Source organism: Schistocerca nitens, chromosome 6, assembly GCF_023898315.1.
Source record: "Schistocerca nitens isolate TAMUIC-IGC-003100 chromosome 6, iqSchNite1.1, whole genome shotgun sequence".
Classification (NCBI taxonomy): domain Eukaryota; kingdom Metazoa; phylum Arthropoda; class Insecta; order Orthoptera; family Acrididae; genus Schistocerca; species Schistocerca nitens.
The window spans coordinates 627,445,474-627,472,111 of NC_064619.1; the positions used below are offsets into that span (position 1 = coordinate 627,445,474).

Below are 26,638 nucleotides of genomic sequence, written 5' to 3' on the forward strand. Positions count from 1 at the left end.
AAGTCTCGACTACTGAAATAAGTGATGGATTACCATTTAACCATCATGAGACATTTGCATTCAACAGGCAAGGTTCAGAAGTCGGGTGTCGGAGTACTACACACTCTAATTCGAAACAACAAAAATCAACAGAGTGACTATTATTGCAGTTTTGCTTGAACGTCATCAAGTGGCTCATTGAGCATTCCTATGTAATATTGTTACTGGTGACAAAAAGTCCTGTCAAGAGACCTAAACTCGAGCAAAGAGTAGTGTGAGCATAATATTTTCCATCTGATTGGTCCAGAAGTGTGTTTTGCACTAAGAATTCTTCTCCAAGTATGTGTCCATCACAGCTGGAATTTGATGCCATCAATTGAGATGCCTTTTGGTCGCAGTGCAAGAAAACCGAGTGACAAAACTACATCATGTGTGCTGCTGCATGATAATGCACTCTGCTGATTTGAGAAACAAAACTATCCAGGATATTGATAGGGAATTAATCTCTCAGGCATTTGTTCCTGTGATCGCATGCTCGTAAAATTTTACCTTTCCTGCTCCTGATCGATCAACCGCCAAGGCAACTCATTTCTAGACGAAAATGCTCTTCAAACTACTCTGGTTTAATGAACTCGTTAGAACCAGTAGGTTTCTACAGGCGTAAAATTTGTAAACTACTTTAGCATTGTCAGATTGTTTTAGATATTGTGAAAGAATATACTGTTGCAGATTAATTTCCTTCTGTTGAATACTATTGTAGTCAATAAACTAATGGAAAATGCAATTAAAATATTCACTGTACTGATACAAATTAAATTCAATTTACTATAGAAACATTACGACGGCAGTCTATCTTAATGAAGCATTAAGTGTCTGTAAGATGATTGTGTCTGTTGTTGCCAGATTATGCAGATGGCCGGACTTAGTGTTGTCAGGGGTAGTCGGTTTTATTGGCCACCTTAAGTGAACGACTCGGACTTAATCTCTGTGGCAGCCAGCCGGCGGTCAGTTTTTATGTCTAAGACAGTACACTGTCCATCTCTTAGTGCAATCGGTCCAGCATCTCTGTGTTTCAGTCTGTCAGCACATGGTGTCACTTTGGTATCACCATTGGTCCTCCCTTCATGGAAACAAGCTCTGGGTTATTAAGCCTCTCCCAGCATCTTGGCCCTCTCACCATGAGGAGATCAGTTTAGCTAGGTTGCCCATTGGGCACTGTCTTTTTAGCGATTGCCATTTGTTATATGGTGCTCCCTCACCACTTTGTGTTCGTTACGCTCACCTTTGATGGTCCGCTATTTCCTGATGTAATTCTTTTTTTTTTACCACTTACGTTCTTGTTTGTGTTTGCCGTCTGAGTTATCAGCCGTTTTTGTGAACGACACGTGGGCTGTCGACTGTGCTTTACTTCTTATCCATAACAGCAATATGGCAAAGGCCTTTTAATTTTTAGTTCAGTATCTTTGTTTCTTTATGGCGTATTTTATAGACCTTTCTCCACATCCCTGTTTTTAGCTGTCTTCTCTTCCTTTGATTGGGGTTAATGTGTAGTCATTTTTAACTCTTCCCTTTGTTGTAGTGTTCCACTGTTCTGACATGGGCACAGATCCGCATATCGTGCTAGTTGTTTTTGTGCCCTAAAAAAGAAACACCACCTGGATGTTCTTTCAGTCACAGCATCATGGATGGCTACACCTCCAGAGAAGAGTCTCAGAGCAAAGGAACATTCTCTCAGAAAGTTCTCAGTTCCATATGAATAAAGTACTCGAAACATACTCTCTGATGAGGGAGTTCCTTCTCCCTACCTCCCGTCTTTCTGGAAATGATTCTCGGTGAGTGTCTTCTGCCTTATCCAGCACAGAACACACACTTAAAGTTACATTTTATTCAACTTGCTCAAACAGGCGAACTATTCGGTGTACAAAATGAAACTAGCATCATTGTGTTCTAGAAGAGTTGCACTACATTTTGATTTTACTTATATGTGCAGCAACAAATTATTAAGATGGTTAGGAGACAGTTGATGAGAATATATTTTCTTGCAATGTTACCAAATTTTCGATACACTGGAAAGTTTTTGTTATTGATGTTAGATGAACACACTATGTGAAGGAAATCTAAAGATTACATGACATTTTCATTTACTCCAAACTGGAACTCTGGCAGAGTTCTGTAACACAAGATAGGTTTGGTTAAACAGGACAGTTAATGGTCCACTTGCATGTCAAGTACATAAGTGCTCGCCAGTGCAGTTCATTATGATTAACAGATTGCTAGGTTTGTAATAAATCAACTATTAGTTTTTCTGGCCAGATACTTATTTCTAACATAACAAATTGTTAAATCTGTATAAACTTCTATAGTTTCTCTCTCTTCTCTTTCTCTCGCCTTCCAAAAAACATAAATTCTGCCCACTCGGTAAATTTTAAGTTCAACAGAAATTTTTCACGAGCAGAGTTAACGAGAGGTGAGATTGACTTTTGAAATCGTCTACATGGTGATGTAGGTGTAGATCCCAGGTATCACACCCTGTAGCCATTCACCCTGGCGGACCCTCATTTGCGAGTAATTGATGGAAAAAGAAAATTTTGGTATTTTATGTGACACTCAATAGGATTAAAAATTCAGTTCGCATCAGCTGGTTGTGTGATGTAGAAGGTTGTGTGGTTTGAATCTTGTCAGGAACATTAAATTTATTTTTATTTTTTATTGAAATGACTTTGATAATTATTTTTATTCAATTAACTGGTTTAAGTATAATCTTTACTTCTATTTCTTTGTCACATTATTTTAATCATCATATAAACTCTTCCCTTTGCTCTCGGTTTTCTTCCTACTGTACTTTTCCACGTGAGATCACTGTTCATTTGATTCTAATTGATTATATGTATTAATTTTGATTTAATTTATTTTATTTTATCATCCTGTTTTTTCATCCATGGTGTTCCCTTCAGTATTCCTATTCCTCAAATGCTTGGATTTCATTTTACTTATAATCCCTTATTTCATTTTGATCTTCATCTGTGTTATTTTGTCCATAGTATAATAGCAATTTAGGCTATGTTTTGAATGTTTGTTTGACGATTACCATAAAAAATGCTCATCTTGTAATGAAAAATACATTTCTGATGTCATCGCACAGTCAGTATAAAGAGATTGTTTTGTCCCTTTTTCCTGGCTCAGTTAAACCTTGCCACCTCCATCACTTTTATCACACACCACCTCTAGCTAGCCAGTGACTCCATATTTGTGATGAGGCATCTACCTGCTGAGCGTGTGCTTCCTAACTAAATTGCAACATTTACTCCACCCCCATCAAATTTTTAAAATATTGTCTCTTCCACAGAGCCCCTGTCTCATCTCTTTCGCCTGCAGGGTCTACCAGCCATTTCTCGATTTCACGAGCTCCGAGCAGCTCCATGAAATTGTCTTTCAGCCAATTAGGCTCAGGAACAGAACATAGATAATCTCTTTGGGTATCACGTGCTAATAGCAGTCTTTGGCAAAGTGCTGGACTTTTGAAAAGTTTATTTCCCACAGAAGATTGTAAAAACACTTGCCGACATGGGAAAGCTGCTAACTCTCAAATCAGCATGATAGGTCTTGGCCATAACCCGTTTAGAGGGATTTCAGGAAGATTGACCCATCATCTCTGGGCTAAGGAGAGCCCCCTTCTCCTGGATACAGGAAAATGGCAGTGGCATCCACAGTGGCCAAAAGGGAGAACCTGTGGGGACAGCTGGGAGTGATGTGTTAAAAGTTAGAGAGAGTAATAGGCCATAGTGAATTCAACTATGAGATGACAGTGGGGGGTTTTAATTCAGAAGTTGGACAAAACTAAGGGATAATTCTTCAGTCAGAAACTGAAAATGATGTCAGCAGTGACAGATATAGTAAATTCAAAGAATTTTCTGAAAACAGCAACAAGTTTGTTTTTGAATGAATGTGACATTTTTTCTTCACTTAGGCTGTTGTTTGTTTATTTTTCAGATGAATAAACAAATATATATCAACCAAAGTCAAGAAAAATGCTGCAGTCATTCAGTAAATATTTGGCTGTGGTACCCTACATGAAGAAGTAATTTGTTCTTAACTAGTGACCTGCTCCAGCTTCACACAGGTTCCACTAAGTATATACGGCTGTACGACTTGTCTGACACAGCTGTAATAAATTATATATTACAAACCTTCCTTGTGAACTGGCATTATTATTAGTGAAATCTGTATCAAAATCCCTACAGTAATTCCTGAGATTAGCCTTCACATACAGACAGAAAAACGTGGCAGAGGACTTTAACTTAGTAATATGTATAGATGCATTCTTCCAGAACAACACAAATAGAAAATGATTTTGGCAATGACCAAATGCAACTAAAAATTAAATTGTCTATAGTTTATCAAACAATAAAGAAAGTGCACTGATTGCGCCTGGCCTAAACCATTTTAGAGTTTTTAATTATCATAAAAAGTAATGAGAGCCCCAAATGCTCACACTTCTGCCCATAATGAGACACTTTAGGAAACTAATCAGACAGTAAATCAGAAATACAATTATGGAATGTGTTTAAAATGTGTGTTTCTTTGTCATGACAAGATAGGAATATCATCATCATCATCATCGTGATTATTCTTGTCATCACTCATTTGTCATCCAGTAGTGGATAAAGACCTCCTCCAGTCTTTCCCATTCATTACAGCTTTCACCAGAATGCATCCATCTTTTCCCTGCATATTTTCTAATGTCATCTACCCACTTTAGATTCTGGTGTTTACTAATCTCTTGCAATCCAGCATAGAACTTCCTTGACTGGATACATATCCAACCACCTTCATTCTACTTCCATGACAGTCATAATTGGATCATTAATTCCTGCCTGTCCCTGGTCCATTTGTTTGTTTCCCTGCTTCTCCAAGGAGATTCTGACATGTCGTCCTCCATTGCTCACTGTTTAAAACTACGGGTTTGGATAGTTTTTGCATTTGAAGTCCATGTCCCTCTGACATAAGTCAGTAATGTAGTGCACATTCAGTCACATTGAAATGTTCTTGAGTGCCTTTCTCCACAGAAATTCTGTAAACAATTTTGTGAGTTCTTTGTTTTGCATCACTTAATTTTCCAGCATGGGACCTTTCCTCTTTCCTTAGAAGGCTTTATTCATTTCATTTGGTATTACTGCTAGAAAGTCATTATTTTCACTATCCACCAAGTGTTTTTCAGATTCATACGTTGAACCATACAACATTCTTGGAATATTTGTACAGTTTTCTCTCTTCCCCCCCCCCAATCCCTCTCTTCCCCCCCCCATCCCTCTCTTCCCCCCCGATCCCTCTCTTCCCCCCCAATCCCTCTCTTCCCCCCCGATCCCTCTCTTCCCCCCCCGATCCCTCTCTTCCCCCCCGATCCCTCTCTTCCCCCCCCGATCCCTCTCTTCCCCCCCGATCCCTCTCTTCCCCCCTATCCCTCCCTTCCCCCCCCCGATCCCTCTCTTCCCCCCCGATCCCTCTCTTCCCCCCCCCCGATCCCTCTCTTCCCCCCCGATCCCTCTCTTCCCCCCCGATCCCTCTCTTCCCCCCCGATCCCTCTCTTCCCCCCCGATCCCTCTATTCCCCCCCGATCCCTCTCTTCCCCCCCCAGATCCCTCTCTTCCCCCCCCCGATCCCTCTCTTCCCCCCCCCCGATCCCTCTCTTACCCCCCCGATCCCTCTCTTACCCCCCGATCCCTCTCTTACCCCCCGATCCCTCTCTTACCCCCCGATCCCTCTCTTACCCCCCCGATCCCTCTCTTACCCCCCCGATCCCTCTCTTACCCCCCCGATCCCTCTCTTACCCCCCCCCGATCCCTCTCTTACCCCCCCGATCCCTCTCTTACACCCCCCCCCGATCCCTCTCTTCCCCCCTATCCCTCTCTTCCCCCCCTATCCCTCTCTTCCCCCCCGATCCCTCTCTTCCCCCCCGATCCCTCTCTTCCCCCCCGATCCCTCTCTTCCCCCCCGATCCCTCTCTTCCCCCCCGATCCCTCTCTTCCCCCCCGATCCCTCTCTTCCCCCCCGATCCCTCTCTTCCCCCCCGATCCCTCTCTTCCCCCCCGATCCCTCTCTTCCCCCCCGATCCCTCTCTTCCCCCCCGATCCCTCTCTTCCCCCCCGATACCTCTCTTCCCCCCCGATCCCTCTCTTCCCCCCCGATCCCTCTCTTCCCCCCCGATCCCTCTCTTCCCCCCCGATCCCTCTCTTCCCCCCCGATCCCTCTCTTCCCCCCCGATCCCTCTCTTCCCCCCCGATCCCTCTCTTCCCCCCCGATCCCTCTCTTCCCCCCCGATCCCTCTCTTACCCCCCGATCCCTCTCTTACCCCCCGATCCCTCTCTTACCCCCCGATCCCTCTCTTCTCCCCCCTCCCCGGATCCCTCTCTTCTCCCCCCCTCCCCGGATCCCTCTCTTCTCCCCCCCTCCCCGGATCCCTCTCTTCTCCCCCCCTCCCCGGATCCCTCTCTTCTCCCCCCTCCCCGGATCCCTCTCTTCTCCCCCCTCCCCGGATCCCTCTCTTCTCCCCCCTCCCCGGATCCCTCTCTTCTCCCCCCTCCCCGGATCCCTCTCTTCTCCCCCCTCCCCGGATCCCTCTCTTCTCCCCCCCTCCCCGGATCCCTCTCTTCTCCCCCCCTCCCCGGATCCCTCTCTTCTCCCCCCCTCCCCGGATCCCTCTCTTCTCCCCCCCTCCCCGGATCCCTCTCTTCTCCCCCCCTCCCCGGATCCCTCTCTTCTCCCCCCCTCCCCGGATCCCTCTCTTCTCCCCCCCTCCCCGGATCCCTCTCTTCTCCCCCCCTCCCCGGATCCCTCTCTTCTCCGCCCCTCCCCGGATCCCTCTCTTCTCCGCCCCTCCCCGGATCCCTCTCTTCTCCGCCCCTCCCCGGATCCCTCTCTTCTCCGCCCCTCCCCGGATCCCTCTCTTCTCCCCCCTCCCCGGATCCCTCTCTTCTCCCCCCCTCCCCGGATCCCTCTCTTCTCCCCCCCTCCCCGGATCCCTCTCTTCTCCCCCCCTCCCCGGATCCCTCTCTTCTCTCCCCCTCCCCGGATCCCTCCCTTTCCCCCCCTCCCCGGATCCCTCCCTTTCTCCCCCTCCCCGGATCCCTCCCTTTCCCCCCCTCCCCGGATCCCTCCCTTTCCCCCCCTCCCCGGATCCCTCCCTTTCCCCCCCTCCCCGGATCCCTCCCTTTCCCCCCCTCCCCGGATCCCTCCCTTTCCCCCCCTCCCCGGATCCCTCTCTTCTCCGCCCCTCCCCGGATCCCTCTCTTCTCCGCCCCTCCCCGGATCCCTCTCTTCTCCCCCCTCCCCGGATCCCTCTCTTCTCCCCCCCTCCCCGGATCCCTCTCTTCTCCCCCCCTCCCCGGATCCCTCTCTTCTCCCCCCTCCCCGGATCCCTCTCTTCTCTCCCCCTCCCCGGATCCCTCCCTTTCCCCCCCTCCCCGGATCCCTCCCTTTCCCCCCCTCCCCGGATCCCTCCCTTTCCCCCCTCCCCGGATCCCTCCCTTTCCCCCCCTCCCCGGATCCCTCCCTTTCCCCCCCTCCCCGGATCCCTCCCTTTCCCCCCCTCCCCGGATCCCTCCCTTTCCCCCCCTCCCCGGATCCCTCCCTTTCCCCCCCTCCCCGGATCCCTCCCTTTCCCCCCCTCCCCGGATCCCTCTCTTCTCCCCCCCTCCCCGGATCCCTCTCTTCTCCCCCCCTCCCCGGATCCCTCACTTCTCCCCCCCTCCCCGGATCCCTCACTTCTCCCCCCTCCCCGGATCCCTCTCTTCTCCCCCCCTCCCCGGATCCCTCTCTTCTCCCCCCCTCCCCGGATCCCTCTCTTCTCCCCCCCTCCCCGGATCCCTCTCTTCTCCCCCCTCCCCGGATCCCTCTCTTCTCCCCCCCTCCCCGGATCCCTCTCTTCTCCCCCCCTCCCCGGATCCCTCTCTTCTCCCCCCCTCCCCGGATCCCTCTCTTCTTCCCCCCTCCCCAGATCCCTCTCTTCTTCCCCCCCTCCCCGGATCCCTCTCTTCTCCCCCCCGATCCATCACTTCCACCCCCCCGATCCATCACTTCCCCCCAGATCCCTCTCTCTCCCTCCCCCCGATCCCTCTCTCTCCCTCCCCCCGATCCCTCTCTCTCCCTCCCCCCGATCCCTCTCTCTCCCTCCCCCCGCTCCCTCTCTCTCCCTCCCCCCGCTCCCTCTCTCTCCCTCCCCCCGATCCCTCTCTCTCCCTCCCCCCGATCCCTCTCCTCCCCCCCCGATACCTCTCTCTCCCTCTCCCCGATCCCTCTCCCCCCCCCCCGATACCTCTCTCTCCCTCCCCCCGATCCCTCTTCTCCCCCCCCCCCCCCGATACCTCTCTCTCCCTCCCCCCGATCCCTCTTCTCCCCCCCCCCCCCCGATACCTCTCCCCCCCCGATACCTCTCTCTCCCTCCCCCCGATCCCTCTCCTCTCCCCCGATCTTGGGCAATTTCAACACCCATAACCCTCTGTCGTACAGTCCACCCACACCTGGAGCTTTACCTAGTTGATCAGTTACTTCTTGTAGTTGAGATGCAACACTTTTTGTGACTAGTCTTTGATATATTGCTGAAGCCTGGAACTCAGAATGCTCTGCCCTGATCTCCCCAAAAAAACTGAGGACAATTGAGGAAACTTCAACCACGTGGCAAACTTCCCTGTGAGCTTCTCGTGGGGAATCCACCATCGTCTATTGACTCCACATTAGCCACACTTCGCTGACCCTAACCACATTCTCCGACATGAGGATTCCCCTCACTGCCAATGTGGAGCCCATCTGACAGTTGCCCAGTTACTCGTAGACTGCCCTAATTTGGCTACTTTGAGACAGCAGCTTAATCTTCCTGATACACTCTCTCTGGTGCTAGCAGGCAGCGCCAAAGCAGCTGATCTGGTGTTGCGTTTTGCCTGTGAAGGTGATTTCTATCCTTTCCTGTAAGGTAGGACGTTTTGACCTCACTGACTGTCTGAGGGATTGGAGGGGCTGTCCTCTCCTGCCCCCCCCCCCCTCCCCCTCCCGCTGCTCCCCACAAGATGTTCCTTGTCCGCATTTGTTTGGTGGCCAGCCTGGCCTTTACTCTTCCACCCTTTTATTCTCTTTATTGATTTTCATTTTTGGTTTAATGCCTTGTCTTGATGATCTTTTAATGACTTTTTCTGGACTTTTATCTGTGTTTTTTTATTGTGTTAGTTACACTTAGGCTTTTCAGGATTTGCCTTTCGCTTTCTTCCTTTGATGTCCACTTCTGGTTTGCCACTTAATGGATGAAGGGACTGATGACCATGCAGTTTAGTTCCTTTCACTCCAAATCAACCAACAGTCTTAAAAGAGCTTCTGACAGTTTTGTACTAGATCATTTACATACATTGTAAACAATAATAGTCCTTGTGTACTCTGAAAATTACCTTTACAATTTGTTCTGTTAACAGTGACATGCTGAGTTCTAATTGTAAGAAAATCTTGTATCCAGTTCCAAATCTGGTCCGATACTTGGCAAGATTGTATATTTTTTACTAAACGGCAGTGCAGGATGATGTCAGATGTCTTCCTGAAGTCAGGAACATGGCATCAACCTGAGCACCATTGCCAACAGAAATATGGACCTTATAGAGGAAGAGTTTCACAAGATCTCAGTTTGTGGATCAATGTTGAATTTTATAGAGAAAGTTTTTGTTCTCCAAAAAGTCACAATAATTGAACACACAACATGTTCCATAATTTCATAACAAATTTACTTCAGCAATATAGGCCTATAATTATGGGCATCTTTTTATAACCCTTCTTGAAAATGAGAATGACGTGTGCTTTTTTTTCTGGTCGCTAGGTGCCCTTCGTTGCTCCAGCAATCCAAGATAAACTGCTGCTAGAAAGGGAGCAAGTTCTTTTACATAATCTTTGTAGACCCTTACAGGTATCACATCTGGTTTTGATGTCTTTCCACTGATAACCAACTGTAGTTGCTTTTCTATTCTTCATTAGATTGTCTCAATATCTGGCTTGTCGGCATTTGTACAGTGATTGAAAGACCATGTTACGATTTCCCATGGTGAATCAATTTCAGAAGATGGAATGCAGTATTTCAGTCTTTTTCTTGTTATGTTCCATTTTCAGTGCCAGTATGATCACTGAGTAAATAAATAGAGGATGTCAAACAGCTTACTGATATTAGGTAAGACAAATATCTCATAGGATTTTCACTCAGATTGGTTGACAAAATTTCACTTTCAAGGTCCTTGAATGCTTCTCCCAAGACTCTGCTTATGCTAATTTTTGCTTGGTTCAGCTTTCGTTTGTCAACTAGGTTTTGACATTTCTTGAATCTGTGATGAAGCTCTCTTTGTTTAATTAGCGCTTTTCTAAGATGACTAGCAAACCACTGTGGATCTTACTGCCCCATACGACCTTGCTTGGAACATACGTGTCTAAGGGATATTGGACGATGCTTTTAAATTTTTGTCATTTGTGCTCCACGTCTTTGTTTTCTGACTAGTCAGATACTCTTCAATTTGTGTCCTGTTACTCTTGCTAAACAAAAATATTTTCTTATCTTTCTTAACATTTTTTGTAAAACCTGTGGTCTTAGTTGCTATCACAGCCTTATGATCACTGATGCCTTTCTCTATGTTAACTGATTCAATAATTTAAGGTCTGTTTGTTGGTAGGAGGTCTAAGATGTTACTTTCATGTGTTTGTTCTTTAATCATCTGCTCAAAATAATTTTCATACAAGACATTGAGGATAATGTCACCAAATCCCTGTCTTGGCACCAACTTTGATAGCATGATCCTGCCAATCTAGACTTGGTAATTTGAAGTCACCCTGTAGTAGAACAGTATGATCAGGACAATTATTAGCGATACTTTCCTAGTTCTCTCTGAAATGCTCTGCCATTACAGCTCCTGACCCAGACAGTCTATAAAAGCAAGCATTCAGTTACCGATTTTGATGCTTAATTTGTTGTCATATTGTTTGCACAGTAAAACCTCAACCTAAATGTCCTCCATTCCCTGTTCTTCTGTACCAGAACTTATTACCTAATCTTAATTCTATTTGGTCTTTGGTACTGTTCTGACAACCCTACTATGTCCTATGAGACCTTCCAAGTCAACCAACTTATCTCTGGATCCTGAGGCTCTGCAATGTATTGCCTGTAAATGAAAAGTATTAAAAGCAGTTTGGTTTCTGGCACCCTTATTACGAGGCGTGTTCAAAAAGTAATGGGAATTTTTTGTTTTCTTAAAAAATATTTATTTATTCATCAACATCAACTTTATCTGCTTCCTTAGAAGCAGAAAGGTAAAGGTTGGGGAAGCCTAAAATGGGAAGGGTAAGTCATTCAGACCTGTTTTTTGAGGACGAAGGGCTTCATGACATGTCCACCTTTCTAAACTTCCCCTATTTGTCCCTCTCTCTTCCCCAAGGAAGCAACTATTAGTGCCGAAAGCTTAGATACTGTTGTGTATTTTTATATGTGCCTGTCAGCACCACTGATGTTTTTTCTTTTTTTCCTCAAGGTAACTACTAGCCAGTAATTCTGTCTCATAATTTCCCTTAATCCTTACTAAAATAGTTTTAATGGCCTTGTAGCATTGAGCATTTTCCTGGTATTCATGTCTTTTGAACTATTTCCTGTAAAGCTTTTATAACAGCTCTTTGAAAACAATGTCGTCTATTTACCATAGTTTTCAAAAGGAAAGTGAATATGTTTTCATAAACTTATTCTCTGTTCCAGTGTGTTTCACTTTCTGTCACACATCTTTTCAAAGCAATAGTTCTTCTTATGTCCAGTTTTCACTCTCTGTAAGTGTTTAGTAATGTGTTTCATTTAGATAGGAAATGGTTTCTATGTAGTAATTAGAGAAAGCTAGCCTGTCTATAAAATATTGATTTATTTATTTATTTATTTATGTTCATATTTCATATTATATCTCATTTGTTTTCAGGAAATATTTGAGTTATCTCATGATGGAGAAAAGTACGTTGCTGAAGAAGTTATCCGTCATGAAACAGGTCCAAGTGTAGTAATGAATTGTGCGTCTTATAATAACGGTAAACGGACCTTTTTGGTAGCTGGTAAGGAAAGCCATTGCCAACTGTACACGGTAAACATGAAGGTTGAATATGAAAATGACGAAACAGTGCTGAAAGACCACAAAAATGGTAAGTTTCAGTATGATCCTACAGTGAAAACATTTTGCGATTTAAACACATACGCCTGCAATGAGCAAGAAGTTATTAGCCTTATCAATGCATTATATGAGATATCACGATATGGTATAATCCCGAAATGAAGGTTTGACTCTGCAGCATGACATATGTCATAAAGAAACTTCGTATATTTGGTTAAAACTGCGCATGAAACATTCATAAAGTTAGACCTTTGTTTCTTTTTTTTTTTTTTTTCTGTGATTCAAGCATACCTTATAGCCTAACTGATAACTGAAGTTCATCATTACCTCTCACACCATTTTATAATCTGTACAGAGGCTCATGTACACCTCTTGCTAGCCCAGTACTCCTTATAGAAGGAATATAACAAACATAACTGTAAACTTTGACTAGTATTGTGCAAATGATTATATTGTTTTTGATAAGGAAAAGGAGTGCTGAAGATTATTTAAAGCCTGATCTGTATCTACTGATTGTACATGTGTAGTATAGGAATGCTAAGTCATATCCTTGCATACTTCTAGTTGTCTATAAAATTTTTGTAACAATATTTTCATTAAACAAAAAGTGATGATTTGTATATTTCTGAAATGCTAGAGTTAATTTTTAATTATTTTAACTGTTTTATGCTAGGTAAAACCATATGTGGCAACTATCCTTATAGTTAGACTTTATAATATTACAAGATGGTGCATTGACTGCAGACTAGCTAAAATGAGGAAGAAGGCAAGAATGATTCAGGCAGTATATTCCTCTGTAGCATGAAGTCAAAATAGGTGATAGACAACTAGCCCCATATTTGTCCTGCTATATAGAGCCTACTTTAAATGTAGTCTTGTGGCTGAGTTCAGCTGCATGGCTGGATAAAATTCAGTTTGTTGCTGTTGTTGTGCGTAGTGGCTGTGGTAGTAGTAATAATATTTCCGTTATTATTATTATTTGATTTTTTATAAAATGTGCATGAAATATGTTGAACTGTTTGAAAACTTATAAGTACCATAAGTTAAATACTTATGGTACTTATAAGTTTTCAAACCTTCCCCCATGAACCATGGACCTTGCCGATGGTGGGGAGGCTTGCGTGCCTCAGCGATACAGATGGCCGTACCGTAGGTGCAACCACAACGGAGGGGTATCTGTTGAGAGGCCAGACAAACATGTGGTTCCTGAAGAGGGGCAGCAGCCTTTTCAGTAGTTGCAGGGGCAACAGTCTGGATGATTGACTGATCTGGCCTTGTAACATTAACCAAAACGGCCTTGCTGTGCTGGTACTGCGAACGGCTGAAAGCAATGGGAAACTACAGCCGTAATTTTTCCCGAGGGCATGCAGCTTTACTGTATTGTTAAATGATGATGGTGTCCTCTTCGGTAAAATATTCCGGAGGTAAAATAGTCCCCCATTCGGATCTCCGGGCGGGGACTACTCAAGAGGACGTCGTTATCAGGAGAAAGAAAACTGGCATTCTACGGATCGGAGCGTGGAATGTCAGATCCCTTAATCGGGCAGGTAGGTTAGAAAATTTAAAAAGGGAAATGGATAGGTTAAAGTTAGATATAGTGGGAATTAGGGAAGTTCGGTGGCAGGAGGAACAAGACTTTTGGTCAGGTGATTACAGGGTTATAAAAACAAAATCAAATAAGGGGTAGTGCAGGAGTAGGTTTAATAATGAATAAAAAAAATAGGAGTGCGGGTTAGCTACTACAAACAGCATAGTGAACGCATTATTGTGGCCAAGACAGACACAAAGCCCATGCCTACTACAGTAGTACAAGTTTATATGCCAACTAGCTCTGCAGATGACAAAGAAATTGATGAAATTTATGACGAGATAAAAGAAATTATTCAGGTAGTGAAGGGAGACGAAAATTTAATAGTCATGGGTGACTGGAATTCGTCACAGAAGAAATATTGAATTTAATTGATGAAAGGAGAAAATATAAAAATGCAGTAAGCAGGCAAAAAGGAATACAAATGTCTCAAAAATGAGATCGACAGGAAGTGCAAAATGGCTAAGCAGGGATGGCTAGAGGACATATGTAAGGATGTAGAGGCTTGTCTCACTAGGGGTAAGATAGATACTGCCTACAGGAAAATTAAAGAGACCTTTGGAGAGAAGAGAACCACTTGTATGAATATCAAGAGCTCAGATGGCAACCCAGTTCTAAGCAAAGAAGGGAAGGCAGAAAGGTGGAAGGAGTATATAGAGGGTTTATACAAGGACGATGTACTTGAGGACAATATTATGGAAATTGAAGAGGATGTAGATGAAGATGAAATGGGAGATAAGATACTGTGTGAAGAGTTTGACAGAGCACTGAAAGACCTGAGTCGAAACAAGGCCCCGGGAGTAGACAACATTCCATTAGAACTACTGATCTGGTGAGCAAGATGTATGAGACAGGCGAAATACCCACCGACTTCAAGAAGAATATAATAATTCCAATCCCAAAGAAAGCAGGTGTTGACAGATGTGAAAATTACCGAACTATCAGTTTAATAAGTCACAGCTGCAAAATACTAACGCGAATTCTTTACAGACGACGACTTATCTTAGAAGAAAGATTAAGAAAAGGCAAACCTACGTTTCTAGCATTTGTAGACTTAGAGAAAGCTTTTGACAATGTTGACTGGAATGCTCTCTTTCAAATTCTGAAGGTGGCAGGGGTAAAATACAGGGAGCGAAAGGCTATTTACAATTTGTACAGAAACCAGGTGGCAGTTATAAGAGTCGAGGGGCATGAAAGGGAAGCAGTGGTTGGGAAAGGAGTGAGACAGGGTTGTAGCCTCTCCCCAATGTTATTCAATCTGTATATTGAGCAAGCAGTAAAGGAAACAAAAGAAAAATTCGGAGTAGGTATTAAAATTCTTGGAGAAGAAGTAAAAACTTTGAGGTTCGCCGATGACATTGTAATTCTGTCAGAGACAGCAAAGGACTTGGAAGAGCAGTTGAACGGAATGGACAGTGTCTTGAAAGGAGGATATAAGATGAACATCAACAAAAGCAAAACGAGGATAATGGAATGTTGTCAAATTAAATCGGGTGATGCTGAGGGGATTAGATTAGGAAATGAGACACTTAAAGTAGGAAAGGAGTTTTGCTATTTATGGAGCAAAATAACTGATGATGGTCAAAGTAGAGAGGATATAAAATGTAGACTGGCAATGGCAAGGAAATCGTTTCTGAAGAAGAGAAATTTGTTAACATCGAGTATAGATTTAAATGTCAGGAAGTTGTTTCTGAAAGTATTTGTATGGAGTGTAGCCATGTATGGAAGTGAAACATGGACGATAACCAGTTTGGACAAGAAGAGAATAGAAGCTTTCGAAATGTGGTGCTACAGAAGAATGCTGAAGATAAGGTGGGTAGATCACGTAACTGATGAGGAGGTATTGAATAGGATTGGGGAGAAGAGAAGTTTGTGGCACAACTTGACTAGAAGAAGGGATCGGTTGCTAGGACATGTTTTGAGGCATCAAGGGATCACAAATTTAGCATTGGAGGGCAGCGTGGAGGGTAAAAATCGTAGAGGGAGACCAAGAGATCAATACACTAAGCAGATTCAGAAGGATGTAGGTTGCGGTAGGTACTGGGAGATGAAGAAGCTTGCACAGGATAGAGTATTATGGAGAGCTGCATCAAACCAGTCTCAGGACTGAAGACCACGACAACAACAACAAGTTAAATACATTGTTCCATTTATGTTAAGACAATGAATGTGTGAAATGGACATTCTACTCACCATAAAGATGAGATGCTGGGTTTCAGACAGCCACAATGAGAAAATGAAATGAGCGTGTGGCATTGTTGGCTGGGAGGCCCTTACGGGGAAGTTCGGCTGAATGAGAAGGTTGTTACACACTGACCTTTTGGCTGAAACCTTCTTCATAAAAGAAAGCCAAACACACACTTCCACACAAGCAGACACACCACACTCATCACTCGCACATGGCCACTATCTCTGGCCAGATTGCAACAGTTGTGTTGAACGAAAGCAGCAATCCAGAGTGGGGCAGAGGAGGATAAGGGATAGTAGTGTATTGTGGGGGTAGACAAGAGCACTGTCTGGCAGAGCATGCAGGGACTAAAAGGTGACAGCACAAGACTGCCAGATGAAGTGTCGGGAGGCTGTGGGAGGAATATGGGGGGGGGGGGGGGTTGTCAGAAAAGGAGATGGGCAGAGAAGGGAAAGACCAGTGAGTATGCTGTCACAGAGTGGCATGCAGTGAGGGTGAAGGGATGTGGATTTAGCAGGTGGTGATTAGACAGAGGAAGCAGAAACTATTGGGTGGGTGGCGTGGAAACAGTAGGTTAGCATAGGTCAAGGCCAGGATATTTTCGAGTGTGGAGAATGTGTTGTAAGGATGAGCTGGTGGTGGAGAGGAGGATCCACATTGCTGTGGACAGGAAGCAGTCGTTGAAATCAAGCATGTTATGTTCAGTTGCATGTTGAGCCCCAGGGTGGTCAACTTCGCTCCTGGCTCCAGTTTGATGGTGGCCATTTGTCCTGGTGGACAGCTGGTTGGTAGTCATACCAACATAAAAAGCTGTGCAATGACTGCAGCACAGTTGGTATATGGCATGGCTGCTTTCCCCAGGGTCCTGGGCTGTTATGGTGTAGAATAAGCCTGTGACAGGACTGGAATAGGAAGTGCTAGGGTGGGGGGGACTGCATAGATCTTGCACCTGGGTCTTTCAACGGTATATGATCCCTGTGGCATGGGGTAGGGATTGGGAGTGGCTTAGGCATGGACTAGGATATCGTGGAGATTGGGTTGGTGATGGTACACCACTTTAAGAGAGTTGGAAAGGATGTTAGGTAGGATGTCCCTCATTTCAGAACATGGTGACAGGTAACAAAGCTCTGAAGAAGGATGTAGTGCATTTGTTTCAGCCTGGGGTGGTATTAAGTGATGCTCTCCTTTGTAGCTGGTTCTTTGGTGTGGTGGGAGGGTTGGAGATATATGGGGATGTGGCACAGAAAATTTGTTTGTGGATAAGTTGTGGAAGAAAGTGCAGCTCTGTGAAGGCCTTTATGGGATCTTCAGTATGCTAGGCAAGGGAAGTCATTTCACTAGAGAAATGCTGTATCCAGGTGACCAGGCTATATGGGAGGGATTTTTCGGTACAGAAGGGACGGCAGCTGTTGAAATGCAGCTAGTTTTGGTGATTGGGGGATTTAATGTGGACAGAGGTGTGGGTGGAGCCATCAGAGAGGAGGAGCTTGACCCCCAAGAAAAGTTGCACGCTGGGTTGAGTAGGACCGGATGAAATGGGTGGGAGAGTAGGTGTTGAGGTTGTGAAGGAATGAGGATAGGTGTCTTGACACCAAGTCCAGATCAGACGATATCATCAGTGAACCTGAAACAGACAAAGGGTTTTGGGTTTTGGAAGGTTTCCTCTAGATGGCCCAAACCTAGTGCACTGATAGATTTCCTATTTCATGTCCCCACACACCCCCAGTATTCCCACCACCACCAAGAACCAGCTACAAAGGAGAGTCCCCTTCGTCACCTAATACTACCCCAGGATGGAACAAATGAACCATGTCTTCAACAGGCTTTGATTATCTATCTTTGTTCCCTGAAATGAGGGCATTCTACTTAAGATCCTTCCCACCCTCCTAAACTGGTATTCCATTACCAACCCAAAGTCCACAACATCCTAATCCATGCCTATGCCACTCCCAATCCCTTGCCACAGGGATCATATCCCTGTGAAAGATCAAAGTGCAAGACCTGTGCTGCCCACCCAGCCAGCACTTGCTGATCCTAGTCCTGTCGCAGGCTTATACTATACTATCAGAGGCTGGATCACCTGTGGAAGCAGCCATGTCATATTCAGCTGTGATGCAATCATTGCACAGCTTTTTATATTGGTATGAGTATCACCCAGCTGTCCACCAGAATGAATGGCCGTCACCAAACCGTCGCCAGCAGCAAAGTGCATCTTCCTGGGGCACAATGTGCAGCTGAACATAACATGCTTGATTTCAATGGGTGCTGTTCAGCCGAGGCTATCTGAATACTTCATTCCACCACTAGCTTTTATGAACTTCACAGATGGGAATTATCCACACAACACATTCTCTGCTTCCAGAATTATCCTGACCTCAACTTAAGATGATGACCTTTTGTCTCTACATTGTCCATCCAATAGTTTCCATCCCCTTTGTTCTGTCACCTCCTCCCAGTACATGACCCTCTGCCCTTATTGCATGCCAGTCTTCATCTCCTTGGTCAGCTCCCACCCGCCTATTTGCTGGACGGGGACTTCAACATCCACCACCTGCTTTGGGGATCTCCGTGTCCTTGTCGAGAGGCTCCCTATTGATTGACCTCTTCCACCAGGTGGATCTTGTTGCTTCAACACTGGGAAACCTACTTTTTTGTCTGCCTCCACATCAACCTATTCTCATGTGGACCTTTCGGATGGTACTGTTCAGCTAGCTTGGCCCTTTGAATGGTTTGCTCTTGCTGATGCACACTCGAGTAACCACTTTCCATGTGCCCTTCGGTTACAGCCACAACTGCCATCTATGTTCCCAAGACGCTGGTGGTTTTCCCAAGCCGATTGGACACTTTTCTCCTCCCTAACAATTTTTGATAACCATGGATTTCCTAGCATTCAATCATGTTACGGAAGTTATTCTTACAGCTGCGGAACGTTCAATACCTTGTACTGCCCCTTTGCCCCAGTGCCCACAACTTCCTTGGTGGAATGAGGCATGCCATGATGCAATACGTGAGCAAAGACATGCTCTTTGAGTTTTCCGCCCTGATCCTACGTTGTCCAGCTGTATCCGCTATAATCAATTACATGCGCGATGCCGTCACATCATCTGCGATAGCAAGAAGGCAAGTGGTGACTTCTTTACCAGATCCTTTAACACCTTCACTCCCTCAACCGTAGTTTGGAGCTGAATTCAACTGTTATCAAGCACGTCTAGTTTCTAACTGTCGCGCGAGACACCTTAGTGGATCCAGTCGCAATTCTAACTCATTGGGTCAACACTTTGCTGAGATTTCAAGCTCTTTAAATTACCCACCAGCCTTTCTCCCAAAGAAACGAGTAGCAGAAGTGTGACCTCTTGCTTTCTCCTCTCAAAATCGCAAAAGCTGTGATACCGTTTTTTCTGTGCGGGAACTCCAACATGCACTTTCTTCCTCTCACTCTTCTGCCCCAGGACCGGATGGCATCCACGTCCAAATGTTGAGCTGCATTTATCATACCATAGTCTGCATTACCTCCTTCGCCTTTATAATCGAATTTGAACCGACACTACCTTTCCCAGAAAATGACAGGAAGATATAGTCATTCCTGTTCCGAAACCTGGAAAGGACAGACACATCTCCCCTCTAGCTATTGCCCCATCTCTCTCACAAGTAGTGTATTTAAGGTTTTGGAGCTTATGGTAAATTGCCATTTAGGCTGGTGGCTGGAGTCCTGAAACCTTTTAACACCTGCCCAATGCGGTTTCTGAAAGCATCGGTCTGCAGTTGACCATCTTGTCGCTCTCTCCACTTACATCACGAACAATTTTCTAAGGAAACACCAAACAGTAGCCATATTTTTTGATCTGGAGAGGGCATACAATATCTGTTGGAGGACTGACATCCTCCACACACTGTTCTCTTGGGGCTTTCGAGCTCAGCTACCCCTTTTCATCCATGAATTTATGACAGAGTGCACATTTAAGGTGTGATGAACACTACTCTCTCACGTACTTTCACCCAAGAAAATTACTTTCACCCAAGAAAATGAGATGCCCAGGGCTCCGTGCTAAGTGTTGTACGTACTGTTTGCCATCGCCATAAATCCAATTATGGATTGTCTACTTCCCGATTTCTTGAGCTCCACCTTTGTCAACGATTTTACAATCTACTACAGCTCTCAACGGACCAGCCTTCTTGAATGATGTCTTCAAAGATATCTTGATCACCTCCACTCATAGAGCATCGAAACCAGTTTCTGATTTTCTCCCAGTAAGACCGTCTGTGTAAATTTTTGTTGTCGTATGGAGTTTTATCCACCTTCCTTACATCTAGGCCCTGTTGACCTTCCGTTTGCAGGCATCGCCAAATTCTTGAGACTTATGTTTGAGAGAGAACTGTGCTGGCCTTCTCATGTTTCATACCTTTCGACCTTCAACACCCTCCGTGTTCTGAGTGGTACCTCCTGGGGAGCAGACCGAGTGGTCCTTCTCTGCCTATATTGCACCTTAGTGTGCTTAAATTTGTACTATGGAAGCATAGTTTACTCCTCTGAACGACTGTGTGTTCTTCGGCGTCTAGACTGCCCACCAATGTGGATTGCGTTTAGCATCTGGAGCTTTTTACGCCAGCCCGTGGAGAGCCTTTATGTTGAGACTGCTGAACCTCCACTGTCCAATCGGTGAGTTGTTATGCTAGTCATCTTGTCTTCCATCCCTGCTCATCCAACCCATGCCCTTTTTTTCGACACCTTGGATTTAGGGTATGCTGGCCGCCCTTCCTCTCTCTTACCACTGGGAGTCCACTTCCATCAACTGCTACATTCGCTTTCCTTCCAATTTCCTAAACTATCTTGACAAATGGGGTATGGCGCCACCTTGGCTTCACCCCCAGACCTGCATTCTCCATGACCTTTGTCAGCTTCCCAAGGATGGTACTCCCCCTATAGTTTATCGTCGGGCATTTGCTTTTCTATGCGTGCAAATGGAGGATGCCACATTTATTTACAATGACGACTCAAAGACCACCTGTGGTGTTTGGAGTGCCTATATTGTTGACATCACCCCTATTAGATTTTGGCTTCCTGACCAGTGTTCAGTTTTTACTATAAAGCTTTATGCTGTTCTCCAGGCTGTCAAATACATCTGTCATCATAAGCAGATACAATATTTATATGCTCAGATTCGCTCAGCTCTCTGTTCAACCTCCAAGCTCTTTATCCTGTCCACCCTTTGGTCCACTGGATTCAGGACTGCCTCCACATGCTCCACTTGGGGGGCATCTCTGTGGCATTCCTCTGGATCCCAGGGCATGTTGGTATGCAGCCGATATAGCGACAAAGGCTGCATTCTCTCTTCCTTGGCCTGCTGTTCGCATGGTTCCCTTTGCCCCGATCACCAGAGCATTTTATATTGTCGTGTTGCTCTTTTACGGCACACGCATTGGCCTGCAATTCCCAATAATAAATTATTGGACATAAAACCTCTTCCTCCCGGCCTTGTCGTCGGGAGGAGGCAAGTTTAACTAGACTCCAGATTTGGTACTGTCTTTTTAGCCAATAACATCTTTTAAATGGCAATCCTCCCTCGTGTTGTCCCCACTGCTCTCAGCCATGGTCGGTGAGATACCTTTCACTTCAGTGCCCCTATTTTAATCCACTATGCGCCTGTTTACAGCTGCCGCCTGATATATCTTTCCTTTTAGCAGATGACGTGCGCTCAGCCGATCATGTCCTTGAGTTTATCAGTGTCAGTGAGATGACATCAGTCATTTGAAGCTCTTTTCAGGGAAAACAACCCCATGTCAATAGCAGTTTTCTAAGATTTCCTTCGGTTTTTAGTTTCCCTCCTTTTTGAGTTTCGCTCCCATTGCTGCTGATTTAAATTTCAGTTTTTACTCTTCACTAAGCCACAGAATGGGTGCTTATGATTGTAGCAATTTTGTTTTCTAAAACCGTAATAAAAACAAAAAAAGCTCTCTGCCAGTGCACTCATCAGTACTATCCCCTTGTGTGCTCTCCTCTTTTTTCACCTTCTCCCTCCCTCCTTCCCCCACAGCCTCACAACGCTGTGCCTGGCAACCTTGTGCTGCCTCCTTGTACTGCCTGCATACTCTGCTCAACAGCACTCTTTCCTCCTGCCAACTGTACCCTGCTATCCCTCCCACTTCCCTACCCCACTCCAGATTGCTGCTTTCATTCAATGCGACAGTTGCGGTATGGTCTGAGCAGCCTGAAATTGTGGTCACGTGTGTGTGAGGTGTGCCTGCTCTCTCTCTCTCTCTCTCTCTCTCTGTGTGTGTGTGTGTGTGTGTGTGTGTGTGTGTGTGTGTGTGTGTGTATTTTTTCTCCTGGAGAAGGCTTTGACCGAAAGCTCGGTGCCTCCAGTCTTAACTATGCGTATATGCAACTCAGCATCTCATCATTATGATGAGAAGCAATCAATCATTTTCATAAAATGTCCTTTAGTTCAGACCACAAATAATTCATATTACATGGTTTTGAATCTGGAATACTTTATTTTGGCTTGAGGAATTACCCCAAAAAATAATCCCATACGACATTCTGGACTGGAAGTAAGCAGAGTATACCAGCTTTTTCATTTTTATGTTCCATTATGCCTGGCAACATTCACATGCAAACAGAGATTTGTTTAGGTGCTTCAGCAGTTCTGTGATGTGCTCCTTCCACTTGAATGTATCGTCAAGCTGTAATTCCAAGAATTTAACAATGTCCACCTCTTCTGTCTGTTTGTCATCTTATTTTAGGCATATGTATACTGGTGGAAAACATCTTACAGGTTCTGAACTGCATCTAGTGTTTCTTTTTTTCCAAATTTTAGTGACAAAGAATTGTTGAGGAACCATGTATCCATGAAAATTTCATGAACCAATATTTCTAAAACTATATTTACTTTGTTACTATCATAATGTTTGTGTCATCTGCAAGCAAAACAAACTTGGCATCTGGTAATGTTACTAATGGGAGGTCATTGACGCACACACAAAAAGTAAGGGCCCTAAGAAGGAACCTTGTGGGACACCATGTGTAATTAGATCCCAGTTTGATGATGCCTGATTGCATAATACATGTTTCTTGGCTAGTAACAACCTTCATTTCCTGTCAGTGATGGATTTGAACCATTTCACGGCATTCCTATTACACCAGAATATTCTAATTTACTTAAAAGGATATTGTGGTGTACACAGTTAGATGCTGTTGACAGATCGCATAATGTACCTGTACTTGTATGTTTACATGAAATGTACACTGGTCATTTTGAGACAAATGAGATGATTATCTGTAATACAGACAGATGCTCAGACTCCATTTGGTTTATTTCATCCTCAGAATTTTTAGCCCATTTATCTCCTCTGTGGACATCTGAACTTTATTTTCATATTACATTTTATAGTTCAGTGGTATCTTTAGTATTCTAATGCCATCCATTACTCACAGATGACCAGTTTGTTTGTCTCTTCTATTACATCCTCATTGGAGTTGAATAACTTTAGTTCTTGTCAATGTTTTTTGCATATATTCCTCTTTGCTAATGTATGTCCCTCAATTGTGTTAAGGAATGTATCGTTGAGCACTCAACCGTTACACCTGCTGCTCTGCAGATGTCCGACATTTGTATCTGTAAAACGGTGTTGGCACTGCCATTATAGAATTTTAAGTGTTTTATCCCATCTACTACTTTAAGTTTACCAGAATAATACTGAAATGTTTGTAGCATCCTGATGGTGTCAGCTATATGTGTATAAGTAATGTTATAATTTTTATATCAATGAAAGAGACATTTTTATCAGATTCGCTTTTGCCGAGTAAAAAACGAAACACAAGTTCTCCTTTCTTGTCATCAGCATTGAAGTGACAAGGTATAGCAAAAGCTTACCACTTCATGATTATTTTCTCTGTAAGGGTTAGAGAAAATGACAGATAGTAAACATTTATATTCTTTTGTAGCTTTTAAATGATTATCATCACAAAAGATTATCAGAAAACTGTTATTACCATCAGAATAACCATTATCTATTATTTTCAGCTGTTTATTGTTTGATGCTCTACATATTGAAGCTCTGTAAGAAAGTTGTTGTATTGTTGAGAAGTATATTTAATTGCAAAGTATGTTAACTTTCTTTTTACTCTTTTTCAGAAACAGTAAGTAGTAGGAAACGAAGTACTGATCCACATGAGAAAATCCAAGAAATAAAACTAACAAAAGAGAAAACTGACAGGAACAGCAATTCCTTCCATCGACTCGTATTTGATATTAAGCCAAATGACAGCATACAGACTGATTTTGGGTTAGTTATTTGTTTTTTAAACTGCATGAACTGTTGAAAATAAGAGATGTGAGATTAATATTCTTTTCCTATTTTGTGGTAATTTACTTTCTGTTTACTGTTGCTGTGCACAGTTGCAAGTTTTCACAAATTTTCTCCTTTTTTAAATACAAAAATGTGAAGCAGCCATGTGATTCACACATACTGTTTGTTTTGTGTGACTGTCTGTTGTAGCTATTAGTAACATAAATGTACTTTTGTTATTTTGTGTAATCAAAGTATCACCAGTGTTGTACCATGAATCTGGAGAGATGAGTATGACAGCAGTATGCACCCCAAGGAACTCAGCTATTCTTGACTGTGTGTGGATTTGGTGAACCCAAGGTTTCTGAGCCAGGGACAGCTGAAGGAATGTTCCCAGTGCTCTGTAACTATGAGTTATGTGCAAGTTTCATTTGTCATGATGCAACACTGAAGTGTCGGCAGAAGTGCCAACACCGTGTTGTTTGAGGAAGCCGAAATGCACGCTATAAGCTCATGCAGGATGGCGTGAGGTCTGAAACAGGATACGTAATGAATGCTATAAAGGAAAGTACGTAGCTTCTGGAATACCTAACTTTAATCCACAATTGGTGAACATTGGTCTTGTTACTGTACATGCTTCATTAGATACATAGCAAAGGATAAATGGCGCCTTGCTAGGTCGTAGCAATTGACTAAGCTGAAGGCTATGCTAACTATCGTCTCTGCTAATGAGAGCGTAATTCTCAGTGAAACTTTCCTAGCAACGTCGGCTGTACAACTGGGGCGAGTGCTAGTAAGTCTCTCGAGACCTGCCGTGTGGTGGCGCTCGGTCTGCGATCACTGACAGTAGCGACACGCGGGTCCGACATGTACTAATGGACCGCGGCCGATTTAAAGCTACCACCTAGCAAGTGTGGTGTCTGGCGGTGACACCACAAACACCATTCTGTAATTTCGTGTCACATAGGGAATGAGGAACTTTATGGTTGGGTATATTCTTATTAGATGGATAAATAATCGTTAAAGTGAAAATATTCAGTGGGTATACCTAAATTGTGTCCAATTTGTTCATTGTGGTCTCTATCTGGAGTGGCATTTCCTTGGTTAGCTTCTTGTGAAAATGGATTGGTTCTTATAAATCCCAAACAGTCCAATTAGATAGGTGTGTCATCTGGGGCCATTCCATGCCAAGTGGTGAAATTTCAGAAAAACTTCCCATATGACTATCATGAGGATGCTGGTTTTCTCACTTTAAAAGGAACCAGTGTGGTTAAGCCACCATGGACTGTAGCAACACATTTATACAATTTTCCATCGGTACACTAATGCTCCACATAAACTGCACACAATACTAATGCAGAGTAAACTACATCTTAAACTGGAATTAAACTAGCACATCAGTAGCATTAAACAATAAAAAGACGTACTAATGATTTTCTATCCATTCCAAAAACTGCCAGGAAGACTGCTATGAACTTCATGAAAATTTACACCATCTGACAATGGTGTAAAACCCGAAGGCTGTTTATGCAATGTGTGCTGCAACTATTATTTAACAGCTTCACTACCAAGATCTTCACCGGCTTGGCAATGCACAGTTCAATTGTGAAGCTTATAACTAGTTGGATTGCATGGTTATAGCAGAAAAACAGACTTAAGTATGTCATACTGAGTCATGACAAAAAAAAAACTTTTCTGAAGTGTTTCAAGGTGTTTGGACTTTATCTCACTTCCTAGTCATCAAGGCTTTTGATATTTCCTTCCTGAGAGAGTACTAACCAATTGTAGGATATAATAAAAGACATCCATTTTAATTTGAGTACCAGCAGAATTCAAGTCCATTTTCATTGCACATTGCATTGCTAAACCAAACGCATGTGTTTAGGTGGCTTGAAATATGGTCTTCCTAATGAAAACAGTTTAAAAGTGTTTGCAGAAGACTTTTTTGTAAAGATGGCCAAATCTAGCCATTTGTGTTGTTTTTAGAAAAATTGTTAACTTGGCCTTAGTTTACAAACTTCTAGAAAGCAGCAGAAGAATGCAATTTTGTATTCTAAGACATTATATTATAAGTTTATTTGTGCAAAGTTTCAGGTTTATCTCACAGTTACTTTTGTAGATATAAAAAACTAAACTTGCCATTTTTAGTAATTATTTTTTTGGCCGACTTTGCTTCAAATTATCCATACAAAAACTGCACAGGGAATCCTTTTTATTATTTTGATTAACAGAGCACAAAAAGTTGCACAAGATGGCATAGTTTTGTTTGTTTCAAGATATAATATCTCAAAGTTGCCAAAAACACACAGGTGTACTGTTGATACATTATGTCATCAAAAGTGTGCAGACACCTGACTGAAAGTGACTTACAAGTTCGTGGCACCCTCCATCGGTAATGCTGGAATTCAGAGTGGTGTTGGCACATCCTTATCCTTGATAGCT

General features: G+C 43.8%; 1 protein-coding gene across 1 annotated transcript in view; it reads left to right on the forward strand.

The window, feature by feature from the left end:
- LOC126262981 (prolactin regulatory element-binding protein) overlaps nucleotides 1-26,638 on the forward strand; it is a 144,372-nt gene that overhangs the window by 25,664 nt on the left and 92,070 nt on the right. Inside the window, exons 2-3 of the mRNA XM_049959931.1 lie at nucleotides 11,949-12,165; nucleotides 24,043-24,193. Of these exons, the coding sequence (XP_049815888.1) occupies nucleotides 11,949-12,165; nucleotides 24,043-24,193 (368 nt within the window). The remainder of the gene's footprint in view (nucleotides 1-11,948; nucleotides 12,166-24,042; nucleotides 24,194-26,638) is intronic.